Source organism: Puma concolor, chromosome C1 (genome assembly GCF_028749965.1).
Source record: "Puma concolor isolate L17-30 chromosome C1, mPumCon1.1.hap2, whole genome shotgun sequence".
NCBI lineage: Eukaryota > Metazoa > Chordata > Mammalia > Carnivora > Felidae > Puma > Puma concolor.
In genome coordinates, this window is record NC_141674.1 from 124303003 (window position 1) to 124319253 (window position 16251).

The window sequence follows — 16251 nt, forward strand, 5'->3', positions numbered from 1 at the left end:
TGAATTCATCTTGGCCAGCCTCTACACATATACAACCAAACATGCTATAAACTGAAAAATGATATACAGTGATAGGACAGATGTAAAGAAATAAGACGTAAAGAAATAAGCTATCATAACATAGCTCAGTCCTATAAAAGCAATGCAAAGGGGATATCAGGAAACATAAGAAAGGTTTGAGTCTTCTTGTGTGCCTAAATACATGTAAGTTTAAAGAAAAATTCTTGACCTTCACATTTTTGTATCAAACCATTGACATCTTTATTTAAGTATGAGTGAGACTGTAATCTGTGGCTTTGTAAATGATTTGAGCTTACTCATTCACTCTTCAACAATACTAGGTGGAAAAGACATATTTAAAGCAATGCTAATGGATCAGGAAGATGAAATCTTTTGATGTTTACCATTTTAGCTCTGTATCAAAAGATCTTTGAAAAAGCAAACAAAGAATAGTGTATGTAGCAAACTCCTATTTGTGTTAACATAAGGGAGCTATACTCCTTTCTATATGCAGAAAATTGCAAGGACATAAAGACATTTCTAACTGTAATGAGAAAGTCAGAAAAGCTGCGGTGGAAAATAAATGTACTTTCACTATCTACTCTTTGGTGCTGTTTGAATAGTTTCTTTTACATGTTCATGGACTACTTTCTCAAGTAAAAAAAAAAAAAAAAAAGATCTTTGATACTCATACTACTACTACTGGAGGGCAAACATTTTGTTCTTTACTCCCATATTCAAAGATTCATATAAAATGATTAAGTATCCAGCTTCACTGTAAATAAAACCTAAAGTTTACTCCCCAATTCTATCTTTATAGTAAATACAAACAACAAAGACACTTTAACTGCTCTTTAACTTTTAGACAGAAGTATACTAATCCTATGTGTTATTCTCATGGATAATGAAGTTTAAGTGTTCACTGACATTGATGCTGACGTTTTAAAAAGCCTATAAAACATTTTCCATTTTATTCTTCTATAAATAACTGGTAAAATTTCAAGTTCACAAGATATTTTCTGCCATACACATTAGAGAGATTTCAATGAATCCCACTATTCCAACAGAAACAGAAATCATATAAAATACATAAACACAAAGTAGAATGACACTGCTCCTAAAAAAAAAAAAAAACATTAGAAAAGGTAATTCAGTTTTAATTTATTTTATCACTTTTTCTTCATGATCCAGATATTTTAAAATGCAAAGAAAATTAACTTTCCATGATATGTCAGGGACTGGCACTAAAAAAATTTTCAGACTGCAAATGAGTTATACAAATGAAAATATCAAATGGAGATCCAGTTATCAAAATGAAAGCACTCAACATATTAAAATTTCACAATTATTTGTTCAGAGCACATAAAAAAGTCAGCTTGCTAACCAACTGTTGTGATTTTAAAGAACTATTGCAGAGGTTTGAAGAAAATAGATTAGTTAACTTATAAAGAGATTAAAGAGCTTGAAACAAGTATTAAAAAGAAATCTGTGCCTTTATTAGAATGGTGTTAGGCTTTAAATATACCAATTTTGGTAATCAAATTATTCATTTTTAATAAGAAATGACACTACAGAACTGCATTACTGGTCCAACAATCTTGTCTTTACTTTTCCTTTAAAGCAAGAAACAGAATTCAAGTAATCAGAAAGCACTAGCAGGCATCAGTTAATCCAAGATACTAGCTTCTTAGTTCCAAAAGCACTTGCAAAGAAAACCACTGTGGGGGTACAGGGGGGTGGAAGCCATTTGTAATAACTGGAATCCCATGAGTGTGTGTGTGCGCCAAGTCTCATGAGGCTTTTTTAATTTATCCTTTACTTGGTCACTTGTTTTTCCTCAAATACTAGTTTTTCTTTGACTTTTTTTTCCTCAAAGTATAAAAAGTATGAAATATAAACAAGCTCTTGCATTGCACACTTAGAAGTGCACAACTCAAGCATTATAGAGCTATCTACATACCGATAAATCCCATCGAATCTTGGATAATTCAATAATATACAAAATATCAGGGCACAGAAAGAACTAAAACCCACTTCTTTTTGTTACACATAAGATTCAAATATTCAGTCTAAAGAAAAACACATAATCATTTTGGGTCTCCTCTACATTCGCATGTTGATATACTTATTAAAATATCCTGTATAATTATGTTTGGTCTTCTTACTCCAAGTCAGGTTTAAAACCTCAAAACCAGCCATCCAGACAAAACAGGTAATCAGAAAGATTATTTCTTCCCCACCTCCCTAACCCCAATAATTATGAAATCAATTTTACGACATGACTCCAAACACTGGATTGTGACGACAAATGCTAGGTCCAATTTCTTCGTAATCCTTTTTGGTGTGGCACACTTGGTAGAACTCAGGCTGAAAACAAAAACATGTATTTTACAAAGGTAAAAAACGTACCACCTTTCAATATGCTTAAAAGAGATCTGTGTGGTGCCTTGTGGTTAAGTGTCCGACTTTGGCTCAGGTCATGATCTCGCTGTCCGTGAGTTCAAGTCCCGTGTCAGGCTCTGTGCTGACAGCCTGGAGCCTGTTTCAGATTCTGGGTCTCCCTCTCTCTCTGCCCCTCCCTGCCCATGCTCACGCTCTCTCTCAAAAATAAACATTGAAAAAAATTTTTTTAATAAAATAGACTTGTTAAATCTAAAATTTTTATTAGCCCACCTCCATATGTGAACAAAGCTTAAAATTTCTAGCAACTGTGACAACATCAGTTGTAATTCTTTATCAGAAATGAAAAGTAGCATTTAACAACACATGTCCTAACACACATCTCCCCCTACCTTAGCATGATTTTGAAATTCTGAAGACTGGAAGGTGGATTCTCAAAAGCCCAGACTATTCTGCTGAGGCTTACCCCCATTGTAATCTAAAAGAGCAGCATTAAATCTAAAATATAGGTAAACTCCTAGTAGTCATATACAAGAACTTCTAGATCAACTTGCTTTCCTTACTCAAGGTATGGACAGAGTCTCTCTCTCTCTCTCTCTCTCTCTCTCTCTCTCTCTCTCTCTGTTAACTCCTTTCTCAGAGGGCACACTTACAAACTCAAATAGGTTATATGGCACAAATGAAGATGACTAAAATTAAGGAATAATATGTACCTCTTCATTTTAAATGGTTTTAAAAATCCAAGCATGTATGATATTCAGTAATTCAGATTAAAGCTTCTTCATTTTATTTAATACTCTGTGCTACAGGATAAAGTACCAATATTTAATAGACTAATGATGTTAAATTATCTTTTGAAGGGATTTTAAGATGTTTTGGTTTGGGGAGAGAGCTCTTAGAACAATTCCTTCCACTAAGTTTTGAACGTTATATTTCCTATGCAATGATCTTAATGCTTTTAAATATCTACACAGAAAAAACAATGACCTTCTGATGTCTGTATTATCACAAGGTTAAAAGAATTTTCCCTACAGATAAATTTTAACACCATAAATGCTCATTCTAAAAAAATGTCTAGCGAGCAAAAAATAAAATCCAAAGGACTTCTACTTTTTAAAATACTATATATATATATATATATATATATATATATACACACACACATATATATGTGATGTATGTATGTGTGTGTGTGTGTGTATATATATATATATATATATAGTATGTCTATATAGAGAGAGACATCCGATTTTAAAACCTGCTCATGCAATATACAAATACAATTTAAAGAAATTTCCTTTGTTCTTCTGAACCGTGTAAGTATGGGGGTGCTTGTGTGGCACAGTCGGTTAAGCATCCGACTCTTGATACCGGCTCATGGTCTGTGAGATGGAGACCTGTGTCCAGCCCTGCGCTGACAGCAGGGAGGCTATGTGGGATTCTCTCTCTCTCCTTCTCTGCCTGTCTGCCCCTCCACTTGCACACACACTCTCAATCTCTCAAAATAAATAATAAACGTTAGAAAATATTTTTAATCATGTCAGTACTGGTGAATTCTCCCATCTGAAAAATCACATTTTAAACGTAAGCTTTATCTCACCGTGGAAGCCAGCATCGATCCTCCAAACCAAACTGCGTATCGCTGCATGTGGTGTGTAATGACTTGTACATCAATAGGTTTTGGCTAAAAATGAAACAGCAAGAGCAGTTCGAGAAATAAATTCAAGTAACGATTTCTGTATTATATAACTTTAAATGTATTGGGGCGCCTGGGTGGCGCAGTCGGTTAAGCGACCGACTTCAACCAGGTCACGATCTCGCGGTCCGTGAGTTCGAGCCCCGCGTCAGGCTCTGGGCTGATGGCTCAGAGCCTGGAGCCTGTTTCCGATTCTGTGTCTCCCTCTCTCTCTGCCCCTCCCCCGTTCATGCTCTGTCTCTCTCTGTCCCAAAAATAAATAAACGTTGAAAAAAAAAAAAAAATTTTAAATGTATATAGACTAAAATATAATGTTTCAGATACTCAAAAATAATAAAACTCTAAGAGGACGCACATAAAGCAAAACAGAACACGACAGAAACAAATTAAGCTAATTTTTAAAAGACAAAAAAAACAAGCACTCTGAAGTGGCGAAAGCGACTAACCCAATTGTGAACACAGTATTATGACTGTGCCTTCTGGCTTAAGATAAAAATTAACTGTTGAATTCCAGTTAATATATTTCTCACAATAGTATGGATTAACAATTCTGAAAGTACTATATACATATCCCAGATTCGAGCAAAAACATAAATATACTGTAGATAATGGAAGCCAAGATTCTCACTGTCAGAAAACACAACATTACAAATATGGAAGAGAAGAAGTCTAGACTGAACTTCTGGTATTCTGGAACTGGCAGTATCGGTATGCATTCAGAGTTTTAAATTTATATACATACAAAACTAGATATAGATTGTGTGTGTGTGTGCACGCGCGCAAGCAAGCAAACGCACGCACGTACACACAAACACATCCTAGTTCTGTACACCAAGGCCTGAAGAGGTGACCCTCAGTTAACAATAAACATAACTAGTATCCACAACTTGGTTGCTTAATAGCATTTTGCACCAAAAGGAACAGAAAGGAAGAGAAGAACCTGAATTATTCTGCTGTGTCAAGGAGTAACAAATACTAGAGATGCATCAAAAGGACAAAAAGCCATCTTTAAGGGCTCCTACTGGCCAAATCTGAGAAATCTGAGCATCAAAATTAAAGATATTAATAGTAATAATGATATGTTGATATTATATCACAATGATATTAAATTATATGATAATATGAGAAATCAGGTTTTCACAGAGGTATTACTGAATGAATGAATGAATGAATGAGAAGGAAAAACTCTTCCTTACAGTAAAATGAGACTTAAAAAACACAGATGGAATGACTGGAATGTACAGAATACCAGTTGGCAACTACCACAACGATAACTATTTCAGAAAAGAAAAATGGATGTTAAAACCAGGGCTGAAAGTTTGATAAAAACCAGGATAGCTGCATAGTCTGAAACTATCTTTCCATAATATTCTTATTAAATATAAAGAAAAATAACTTCACAGAGAAACCTAACAAACACAACTTTATTAACCAACTGATCAAAATTAACATCTGGGACAAATTATACCATGTGTTCAGTGATACAATGCACTAAAAAGGATACAACATCATTTCTGTGGTATTACTGCCAAAAGTACCTGATCTGAACCTAACTTATCATGAGGAAATATCCCCAATTGACAATCCCAAATTGAGAAACATCCTGCAAAATAAATGGCCTGTATTCTTCAAAAACGTTAAGGTTAAAAAAGACAAATAAGACTGAGTACTTGTTCCAGATTGAAAGGACATAATAATTATTTCAAACAGGTGATTCTGGATTGGGTTCTAGACCAGAAGTTTTTTCTTTTGCTATAAAGGACAATAATGGAAGAACTGTTGAAACCTGAATCGGGTCTATAACTAAATTATATATTATATCAAGCTTACTTGTGTGATTTTTACAATTGTAATGTATTGTTTGGGGACATACACTAAAACATTTAGGGGTGATGGACCATTATATTTCCAACTCACTCTCAATTCAGAAAAATGTGTGTATATATGCATATGTACATATATTTATAGGTATAGAATAAAGCAAATATAAAATGCTAACATTTGGGGAATCTAGGTGAACGATTTATCAGAATTCCTTCCACTAAGTTTTGTAACTTTTCTCTAAGTATGAAATTATTTCAAAATAAAAAATTTACAAACTTACAGGTCATAAAAAATGGCATATTTTGTTGCTGTTAAAACTATTTTAGTTGCCATTAAAAATTACAGATTGAAAGGGAATAAAGCCAGATTTAGATATAGATATATAAAAATGTTATGAAAATCCATAAAAATATCATATAAAAGAAAAAGAGAGGCAGAGTCCTCCAGTAAACATTATTTTTCCTGTATCATTAATGTCAATACAGTTGACATCACTGAGGGGAAAAAATCTCTCACTTCTTATTTTGAAATGTACGAGCAACCTAAAAATGTTACATTTTTACTTTATTAAAATACTACACTCAAAAATAGCATTTCTACTTTCATTTCATGTCTCTATGAGTCATTACAAACTAAACAACTACTTAAACATATTTTATTCTGCAGTCCAAGGGACAGGTCTAAGATAACCAAAATTTAGGGGGTGAAAACAGCTGCCATGCAATTTCTAAACAAGCAGCAAACTCTAGAGGATTGTGTTTTACTTTTAAGTAATTTTAAATGATTTGTAGTCTCAGATGAAGCCCTCATTCTTAATAATTTTCCAAGTTGAATAAAATGTATTTTTATTTAGCAACATATCCTCTAAATCAATGTTTTGTATCAACAGTCTACAATGAATAAGGATGAAACATAACATTTACTGAAAATCTGTCTCATAAATATAGAAAGCCGACATCTGAAAATTTAAAATTAATTTTGATTTTGACAGTGAACCCAAAATCCAGGACATGCAAAAGAAAAGTTATTTGTGCTGAACCACCAGTGTGATTTCACACTATGAGCTGCTATGGGGGATAGGGGTGGGTAGGGTCAGTCTGTATAAGCAGACTTGACCCCACAACATCAGCTTCTCTCTCATCTTAGCTTTATTGTACTACTATTGGAGAATTTAAAATTGTGTAGATTCCCTAAGGAATTATCCCTGGAGTATGCAAGATATCTGTTTTATATAATATGTTACCCGTGAGAGAAGCATGAAAAAATGTTGCTTACACGGACTAAGAATACTTTCCAGAAATGTAGGTGATATCCTAGAGGAATCAAATGACCAAGAATATCATGGACATGAATGTGTATTATTAACCACTTTCCATTAGAATGCCTGATAGAGGCCTCTTATTTTCCTAAATTAAAGCAAAAATTGGCAGACATTTCCCATCACCATTATAAGAATCAAGAAAGCCCCTACCCTCCCACCAATAACTGAGAAAACCAACCTTCAATCTGCCACCACTCAATTCCTCACTTAGTTTCAGCCTGGCATCTACAGTTCTTTTCAAATCTCTTTGCAAGCGACGTCCAAAGTCCCTGAACATGGTTGAACCTCCAGAGAGGACAATATTCTACATTGGTGGAGAAAAATATATAAGTATTGACTTTTATTTAAAAGGAAAAAGAACATTTTTAAAGACATAAGAAACAATACTAAAATCCTATCAGAGCCTTTTGAAGACAGGTTTTTTAATTTAATATTCAAGAACAGACCAGAAATTTAAGAAGTTTTTAAAAGTATGGCATTGAACAGTAATTTTGCTGTAAATACTGACCTTGTAGAGAGGACGTCTGACATCAATAGGGCAATTCTGAATTACTTCATCTACAACTTCTGAGATAGGTTGAGTAAAGTCTGGATTAGCAAACTGAAAAGTAAAGGTGGATATACAATAGAGATTAGGTTAGTACTGACTTAAATATCACAATAAAAAAGCATGTTTTCAGTTCAAAAACAAAAGAATTTTTATAAATCATAAATTCTGGTCTCTAATTCAAAATTAAAGACACTGAAATCAGAGATTTCAGAAGTCAAATTGTAATAATGATGATATATACCATTTCACAACCATCAGAACGGTAAAAATGTAAAGCTGCACATACACTATGAACTGATAAAAATCTGTGGACACGCACATGAGCAGAGCTGCAAAAATCTGAATTGAATGACACATTTATAGTTGAAGGCAAACAAGAAAATGCTCAGTCTCCTCATTTCACCTTTTATACTATAAGTGGCCTTTTCACGATATATGTAGTGTCACAGTTTCCACATTTTTGTGGGTGATTTTGCTGTTTAAAATTTTTTTTTTTTTCAACGTTTATTTATTTTGGGGACAGAGAGAGACAGAGCATGAACGGGGGAGGGGCAGAGAGAGAGGGAGACACAGAATCGGAAACAGGCTCCAGGCTCTGAGCCATCAGCCCAGAGCCCGACGCGGGGCTCGAACTCACGGACCGCGAGATCGTGACCTGGCTGAAGTCGGATGCTTAACTGACTGCGCCACCCAGGCGCCCCCGATTTTGCTGTTTAAAAGGGTCTCCGACCACAGTAGTGCCAAAGTGCTATCTACTATTTCTAAGCTTGAGAAGGCTGTGATGTGTGTTATGGAGAAAATACAGTGTTGGTAAGCTTCATTCAAGCATGAGTTACAGGGCTGTTGGCCTTGGGCTCAATGCTAATGATGGAAAATATATACTCGTGTGCCTTTAAACAGAAACACAAATAAAACAAGGTTATATGTTCAGTTGACAAAAAAATGTAACCTAAAGCTCACAGGACCTAACCCTGTATTTCCCCTACGAACAATGATTTTAGTTTTCACTAATTCGATGTTCACAGCAACTTTATAGAGCATCTACTGTGAATAATGAGAATAAACTGTGTATTTATATGATGATATACCACAAACTATTTCCAAATAGCTGACACTCAAAAGCAAAACTCAATTTTTAAGAAGCTAACTTCAAAAAAATTTGAATGATTACATATATGTAAATCTTTTAAAAATGTTTATTTTTGGGGTGCCCGAGTGGCTCAGTCAGTTGAGCAACCAACTTCAGCTCAGGTCATGATCTCACAGTTCCTGAGTTCGAGCCCCACATTGGGCTCTGGATTGAGAGCACAGAGCCTGCTTGGGATTCTCTCTCTCCCCATCTCTCTGCCCCTCCCCTGCTCATGCTCTCTCTCTTAAAAATAAACATAAAAAAATTTTTCTTTTAAATATATGTTTTTGTGAATACATGCACAGTTAAAAAACATGAACTGGATATACACTAAATTTATGACAACCACCCTCAGGAGAAAAAGCAAGGATGGAAACCAAACAGAGAAAGGAAAAGGTCTGAGGAAGGGAAGGTACTCTTTTTGTAATACTTTATTTCTTAAAATCTCAGTATGATAAATATTAGTATTAGTATGTATTTATTTGGAATGGAAGGTACATGTATTAGGCAACACTTTTCAAATTTTTTTTAACAGATTGGTTAGATTGGTAGGTTTGAGATGGAAAGCAGCCTAACAATTTAAATCATCATGGAAATAAGAAGGAGATTAAAAATAGTAAATTTTTAAAAACTTAATTTTTATATACAGCAGGCCTCATACAAGGAGAAATAGTATTAGGGAAGGCTTTCTTCCCATCATGTATTTTTATATGCATGCCTGTGGCCCTCCAAAACATGCTGTATGTATATTTCTAGATTTCCTCAGAGGAACTACAAAACATAACAGTTTTTATTTTTTTTTTAAGATTTTGAGAGAAAGAGAAAACGGGAGAAGGCTGGAGGAAGGGGGGGGGAAGGCAGACGGACAGAGGGGAGAGGGGGAGGGAGGGGGAGGGAGAATCTTAAGCAGTCTCTATGTTCAGCACTGAGCTACATGCGGGCCTCAATCTCATGATCTTGGGATCATTACCTAAGCCAAAATCAAGAGATGGATGCTCAACTATCTGAACCACCCTAGCACCCATAAAATAGTTTTTGAATACTAGATCTCAGAATTCAACTTGTATTTTGAAACAAAGACCTCATTTTACTAAAACTTTTCAAAAATATATGTATGTGGCCATTCTTTAAAATTGGAGAGGAAATGCTAGATGCGGTTTTTCCTAGTTAAAAATAAAAGGTCAAAAGTTAGCCTAATTTGTCAAAATAAACAAGTATATTTCACTAAAATGAATAAAATTTAAAGTACTGTCCAGAAAATGAGTTGCCAACCACGTTTCTTGGCCTCTCATTTTTCACATTAGGTTGTCTAATGGGAGAGACAACATTCCTTTGTTCAATAAACTGATTCTAGAACTTGACTGATAACTCTCATGCATTTGTCAATTTTTTCCAGTTTTTAAATTTAGTTTTAAGTTATTGAGAGTTTGGGCATATAATGAAAAGAGATTTAACGTTACTTAAATGATGAAGCATAATGATACAAAATATTTTAATTTAGATAAAGTAAAATACCACTAGCAAAGATTCTACTGACTTCTATTATCATAGTAAAAAAACAAATGTTAGTCAACATCTATCTATTTAAAGCATACCCTAACAGGGGTATAGAATTCCTAGGAATAATGAATAGCTACAAGTGGGTAGAGAAATGGGACTCATACTGAGGCTTGAAAACCCAAACTACAGACTATTTGTTCCATCTGTTAGAGGTAATCCATATTGCATCCTGTGGGAAAATGGGAGAATATAACTCCACTCAGCTGGCTCTGTATGCCATTTACAGTCAATCTTAGTTTATGGGCAAGGAATGGCTCAGTTCACAATTAACTGGAATGAGTAACAGAATTGGAATCCTGAAAATTTCATTTTGTGATGTGTATAACCACTCTCTAAGCTTTAGACTATGAAATCTCTAAGGAAACTTCAATTCTCAAAACACGCTTTTATGATCCCATAATGATACCTTCAACCTGAGAACCTGTCATGAGATTTAATCCTCAAAATGTGGAGAACATTAACAATCCGATAGAAAATATGGTCTATGGGGCGCCTGGGTGGCTCAGTCGGTTAAGCGGCCGACTTCGGCTCAGGTCATGATCTCGCGGTCCGTGAGTTTGAGCCCCGCGTCAGGCTCTGTGCTGACAGCTCAGAGCCTGGAGCCTGTTTCAGATTCTGTGTCTCCCTCTCTCTGACCCTCCCCCATTCATGCTCTGTCTCTCTCGGTCTCAAAAATAAATAAACATTAAAAAAAAATTAAAAAAAAAAAAAAGAAAAAGAAAATATGGTCTATAATAGCTCATCAATTTACTTAAAAATTCTATACATTGTCTTTTGTTAGCCATACTCCTTAGTACTTACCTAAACAATACACACACACACACACACACAAAGGAGCACGCACTCAAGAGATTAACCTTCCCATAATTCTTTCCCAAACCTTTAAGACAGTTCACCTGCTATAACAAGATCAGAAAAAGGCAGGGATGGGGTCATTCATTCCTGTGCCATGCCCTTCTCATAGCAATTTTTAATCAGGAACATACAAAAGATAGAATTTATACAACCTTTCAATATTCACATACCCTGGACTCACCCACAGATATTCTGATTTAGAAAGAAATGAAGTCTGATTTGAATACATCTTTATAAAAAGCTTGGGGACTATTGTGCTTTATAGAATCCCAGGAGAGAATGTGTAGAATGTATCGAGTGAAGCAGCAAGCAATGAATACTTAGTAATAAAAAAATGAAGGAAAAGAGTTAAGAATTAACAATAAATTGTTGCAGGTTATTTAATACTTTAATACTAACAGGCTCAACCTAGGGTCCCTACTAAGCATATTTTTAGGCCTTTGCTCTCCCTTTCAACAAAAGGATTAGTCCTGCCTCTGTTTTCTGATCATGTCTTAATACTACTACAAGTGGCTAACAAGAGGAGTATCTTTTCTCTCTTCTGAGAAATTTACAGAAAATACACTCAAAGTAGACAAAGCAGTCAAAATAGCTTTGTCAAAAAAATTTAATTTCCTTTAAAAAAAAAAAATCAAACCCGTTCCTTCTAAAAACAGCTCAGGTATTTGTGAAGAATTCAGCAATTCGAAAAATAAATATCCTTACTCTTTCATACAGTTTATCATCAGTGTTCAAATTCAGGTACCTACACTTTTATCTAGCCAAAACAAAAACCAGAGTGAATTCTTCAGATGACAAGAGGAAATGTGACACAGAAAAATCTAGAACTACAGAAGACAGAATCTTAAAATTCACTTGGGAAGTGACACAGTTCATATGATACCAAAAAAAAAAGGGGGGGGGGTCTATTCTGGAAAAACATGATGAACTGTACACACATATCTTCTTCTCTCTACTAAAAGCACTAATAAAGAAAATTTATCAAAAAGGCATAATCCCAAATGTATGTAGAGAAGAGAACAGGAGGAAACAGCAACAGAATTTGGCAAACTAGAATCTGGAAGGCAGATGGACAAGACCATGCATTCCCTCCAAAACACTTAGTAAGTCATCAGTAGGGAAAGCCAAGAATAGGGCTGTTTCTATCACCAGCCCACCCCCCCTCCAAAGAACTGGCTGTATGTGTTAGCACTGAAATGGAAGGGCTGTCTAAAACCTTACAACACCCAAATACTAGTCTGACCACAATGCCTTATCCTTCAGGGGCTCACCCATTTGCTCCCAATTTACAGTTATCTGCAATTCATCATGATCTCCAATCCCTGGCCATACCCCTCATTATCCCTAAGTAAGTCAGGCCTTTCGGATTCAGGCTCTTACACTCCACAAAACTCTGACCTCTGCCTTGTCAAAACACTTTGTTCCTTTTCCACAACTGCCTGGGAGGGAAAACACTGCTCTATGACTCAAAGTTCTGAGTCTCTAACTTTTGTAGTGCCACCCCCCTACTATTAATATAGTCACCCTCTCAATTCTTCTCACTAACGATTATACAAGTTACTGTTCTCTCCCAGCCCTCAACTTTATGTCCATTCCCTTCTCCCAACACAATAGCTTGATTCCCCTTCATGAAAAATTAAACTATGCACTGTGACAGTGAACTTCCTAAGCTACCTGCCTACTCCTCTATCCAGTCTTCCCAGCTTCACATTTTCCTGTACCCATACATAACTCTTCACCTCTAGCACTGGGGTAATCCCTCTTAAAGACAAAACAACCTCAGCCTTATTCTTGCAACTGGGTTCTTCTCAGTCCCTCCTTCATCTGGAAAACTGTAATAAACTAACCTGTTTCCAACACCTCTGTTCTAATTCATCCCACACAGTGCAGCCAGAGTGACCTTTCTAACACCGTTCATAAATCTGTGTCATTTGCACTGAAGATTTCTGCACAACTCCAGAATCCAGTAAACTCCATTCTGTAGCATATTAATCCCTCATGAACACCCATCTGGACCCATCTCCTGACTCCCTTCCTTTATACTTCTATTATCTAGCTCTCTCCTCTCCCAGACTTCTACCCAGTCTATCCCATTTGCCAGAAACATACTCCCCTAACATACCTGCCTGACAAATACCTATTCATCCTTGAAGTCTCAGTTCAACTGTTACCTCATCTAAGAAGTTTCCGTAGTTCTCCCAAGCAGACTTAGATGTTCTTTGTTCCTATCCCCTACCCAGATCCATGCATTTATTAAAGCAACTTTACCTGTTTAGCTATTCATCTCCCTTATTCTCTGAGTTCAGTAAAACCAATATAAAATAATTTTTCATCTTTGAATATTCCGTACTTAAACTGAGACCATGAAAACTGTATTCACTTACTATTTGCTAAGAGAATAAACAATATTCAAAAACAACTGTTCTTAATGTCAAATACGCACAAAAAACATATAATGTAATTCTATTAAGTTTTTTATAGAGGCGCCTGGGTGGCTCAGTCGGTTAAGCATCCAACTTCGGCTCAAGTCACGATCTCACAGTTCATGAGTTCGAGCCCCATGTCAGGCTCTGTGCTGATGTGACAGCTCAGAGCCTGGAGCCTGCTTCAGATTTTGTGTGTGTGTGTCTCTCTCTCTCTACCCTTCCCCTGCTCATGCTCTGTCTCTCTCTCTCAAAAATAAATTTAAAAAAATTTTTTTAAATAAGTTTCTCATACTAAGTTATTAGAAGAGTTTTTCATTATTAAAAACACACTATTTCATTAATTTAATAAAACCTGTACATTACTAACATTTCATAGAGATAGAAAACTACTTTGTTAATAATAATTTGTTACGATACTTAAAGGTTCTTTGTCTAATGGCCACTTTATATGAGGGCAGTGGCAGTTCTAGAACTTATCCCCAAATATTTTATTTAAATGATCATAAATTTTAAGGGCTCTCGTCTTTGCATGACCCCACATAAGCCAAATTTTAAAAAGGCAAGTTTCAGTTTTCTAAATGCATGAAAACCGTAACTTGTTTAGCCTATTTCAACATAGGCAATTTTTCCTCTTGAAAATGATTATACAAAAGAAAGTTCCTGAGATTAACTCTTTCCTGAATATCTTATAGTTCATTGATAATTTCTGCCAAATTTTTCAAAACAATTCCATCTAAAAAAAAAAAAACTTACCTCTGGATGAAAAAAGATTTCAGGTCCCAAGAATCTCTCATAACCAACATCAATAGAAAATTCTTTTTTTGAGATAGCATTGATTCCAGTATATTGCTTAATCCACTTTGATCCATCTGTGTCATACTTGTTAAATTCTTTTACTAAATCTGGGCAGACATAACTATAGCGCTCCTAGAAAAACAAAGAATTGAGTAATTATTTCCTCATTTTAGTAACAGTAAAAAAAGATGGCATATTTTCAGTAAACAAGAATCAAATGAACAAATACCGTCAGAAAATAAAGAAATTAAGCTGAGGAAAATTTTATGTTATGGTATTATCTGATGTCTAGTACAAATAAAAAGCTCATCTCTCATCTCCTACACATAACTCCTGGCTTCATATATAAATTGAGTAAGATCTGACCAACTAAAGAGACAATCTCTATTATTTTAATGTTATTTCATGAAAATATTCATTTCTGTCATTCAACATTTTATACTACTTCAGTAATTAGTGGAGTTTACATTCTAGAGAGAAGAAAACATAAAATATATAACCAGAGAATAAATAATAGTTGAAATAACCACACAAATTAATATAGATACTTAATCCTTAATACCTATCTGAAACAAAACTGAATATGGTCTAAGCAAATGAGCAAAAGAAAAATGACTGAAAATAAAAACTATTCTTTTTTACTATATCACCTACAATGCTAAATTGTTGCATATCTGATTATATGTCCTAAGTAAAAGTTTTTATCAAAACTGCAATTCAAAAATGTTATGGGTTATAACATTCTGTTTGCAACTTATGGGTTCCTGAATCCAAGTCTCAGGGTTTTTTTGTTTTTGCTTTTGTTTTGTTTTGTTTTTTAAGAAAAATACACAGGGGTGCCTTGGGTGGCTCAGTCAGTTAGGTATCCGACTCTTGATTTCAGCTCAGGTCATGATCTCACAGATCCTGAGTTTGAGCCCCACATCAGGCTCTGTGCTGACAGCACGGAACCTGGTTGGGAGACTCTGTCTCCCTCTGTCTCTGTTCGTCCCCAGTCATGCGTGTTCTCGCTCTCAAAAAAAAAAAAAAAAAAAAAGGATTAAAAAAAAACCACACACTTCATATATTTTTGCACATCAAGAATCCTAATCTGCAATAGCTACAAATATTATTACTAATAACCAAAAGACATGAAAGGAAAAAGTACTGAAAAACAAAGGACAATTTGATTATGTTACCGTAGGTCTTCTTTCTCCAAACCTTGGAAGTAGGAATTACATGGAAATAATAAGTTTTAAAAGACATTCACACTGAGCATTAGTATTCTCTAGATTTAAATCATTGGTGCTCTTATCATTTTTTTAAATTCCAAAGACTTCCCGAAGATGCTATAGCAGTAATGTTCATATTAATTTTTTACACATTTAATTCCGATGCCACCATTGGCGTCTTTTGGCAGCCATTTAGTAATTTAGTAATTTTAGCCATTTAGTAATTAGGAACAGTAAATTCATTTTCATTCCTGACCTTTGACGAGTGACAGAAACCCTATAATCATGCAGATAGGCAATAAATAGTTATTTCTGCTGGGGCAGTTTTACTTTCACATACTGAAAACAAAGGAGAAATCCACGGAAATTTGTTTAGGTATGCTGGCAAGTGAGAAATTTAAAAAGCAATGCTAAATATTTTGATGGTTTACATAAAGCACTGATAGACTTATGTAAGACACATATTATAACACCTTACATAGCC

At 34.9% G+C, this 16251-nt stretch overlaps 1 protein-coding gene across 1 annotated transcript in view; it reads right to left on the reverse strand.

Moving 5' to 3' along the window:
- Positions 1–1141: 1141 nt before the first annotated feature.
- The window catches only part of ACTR3 (actin related protein 3), a 66863-nt gene continuing 51753 nt past the window's right edge, over positions 1142–16251 (reverse strand). The window contains exons 8-12 of the mRNA XM_025934951.2: positions 14515–14688; positions 7750–7842; positions 7420–7545; positions 4001–4084; positions 1142–2367 (exon numbers count right to left, since the gene is read on the reverse strand). Of these exons, the coding sequence (XP_025790736.1) occupies positions 2272–2367; positions 4001–4084; positions 7420–7545; positions 7750–7842; positions 14515–14688 (573 nt within the window). The 3' untranslated portion in view covers positions 1142–2271. The remainder of the gene's footprint in view (positions 2368–4000; positions 4085–7419; positions 7546–7749; positions 7843–14514; positions 14689–16251) is intronic.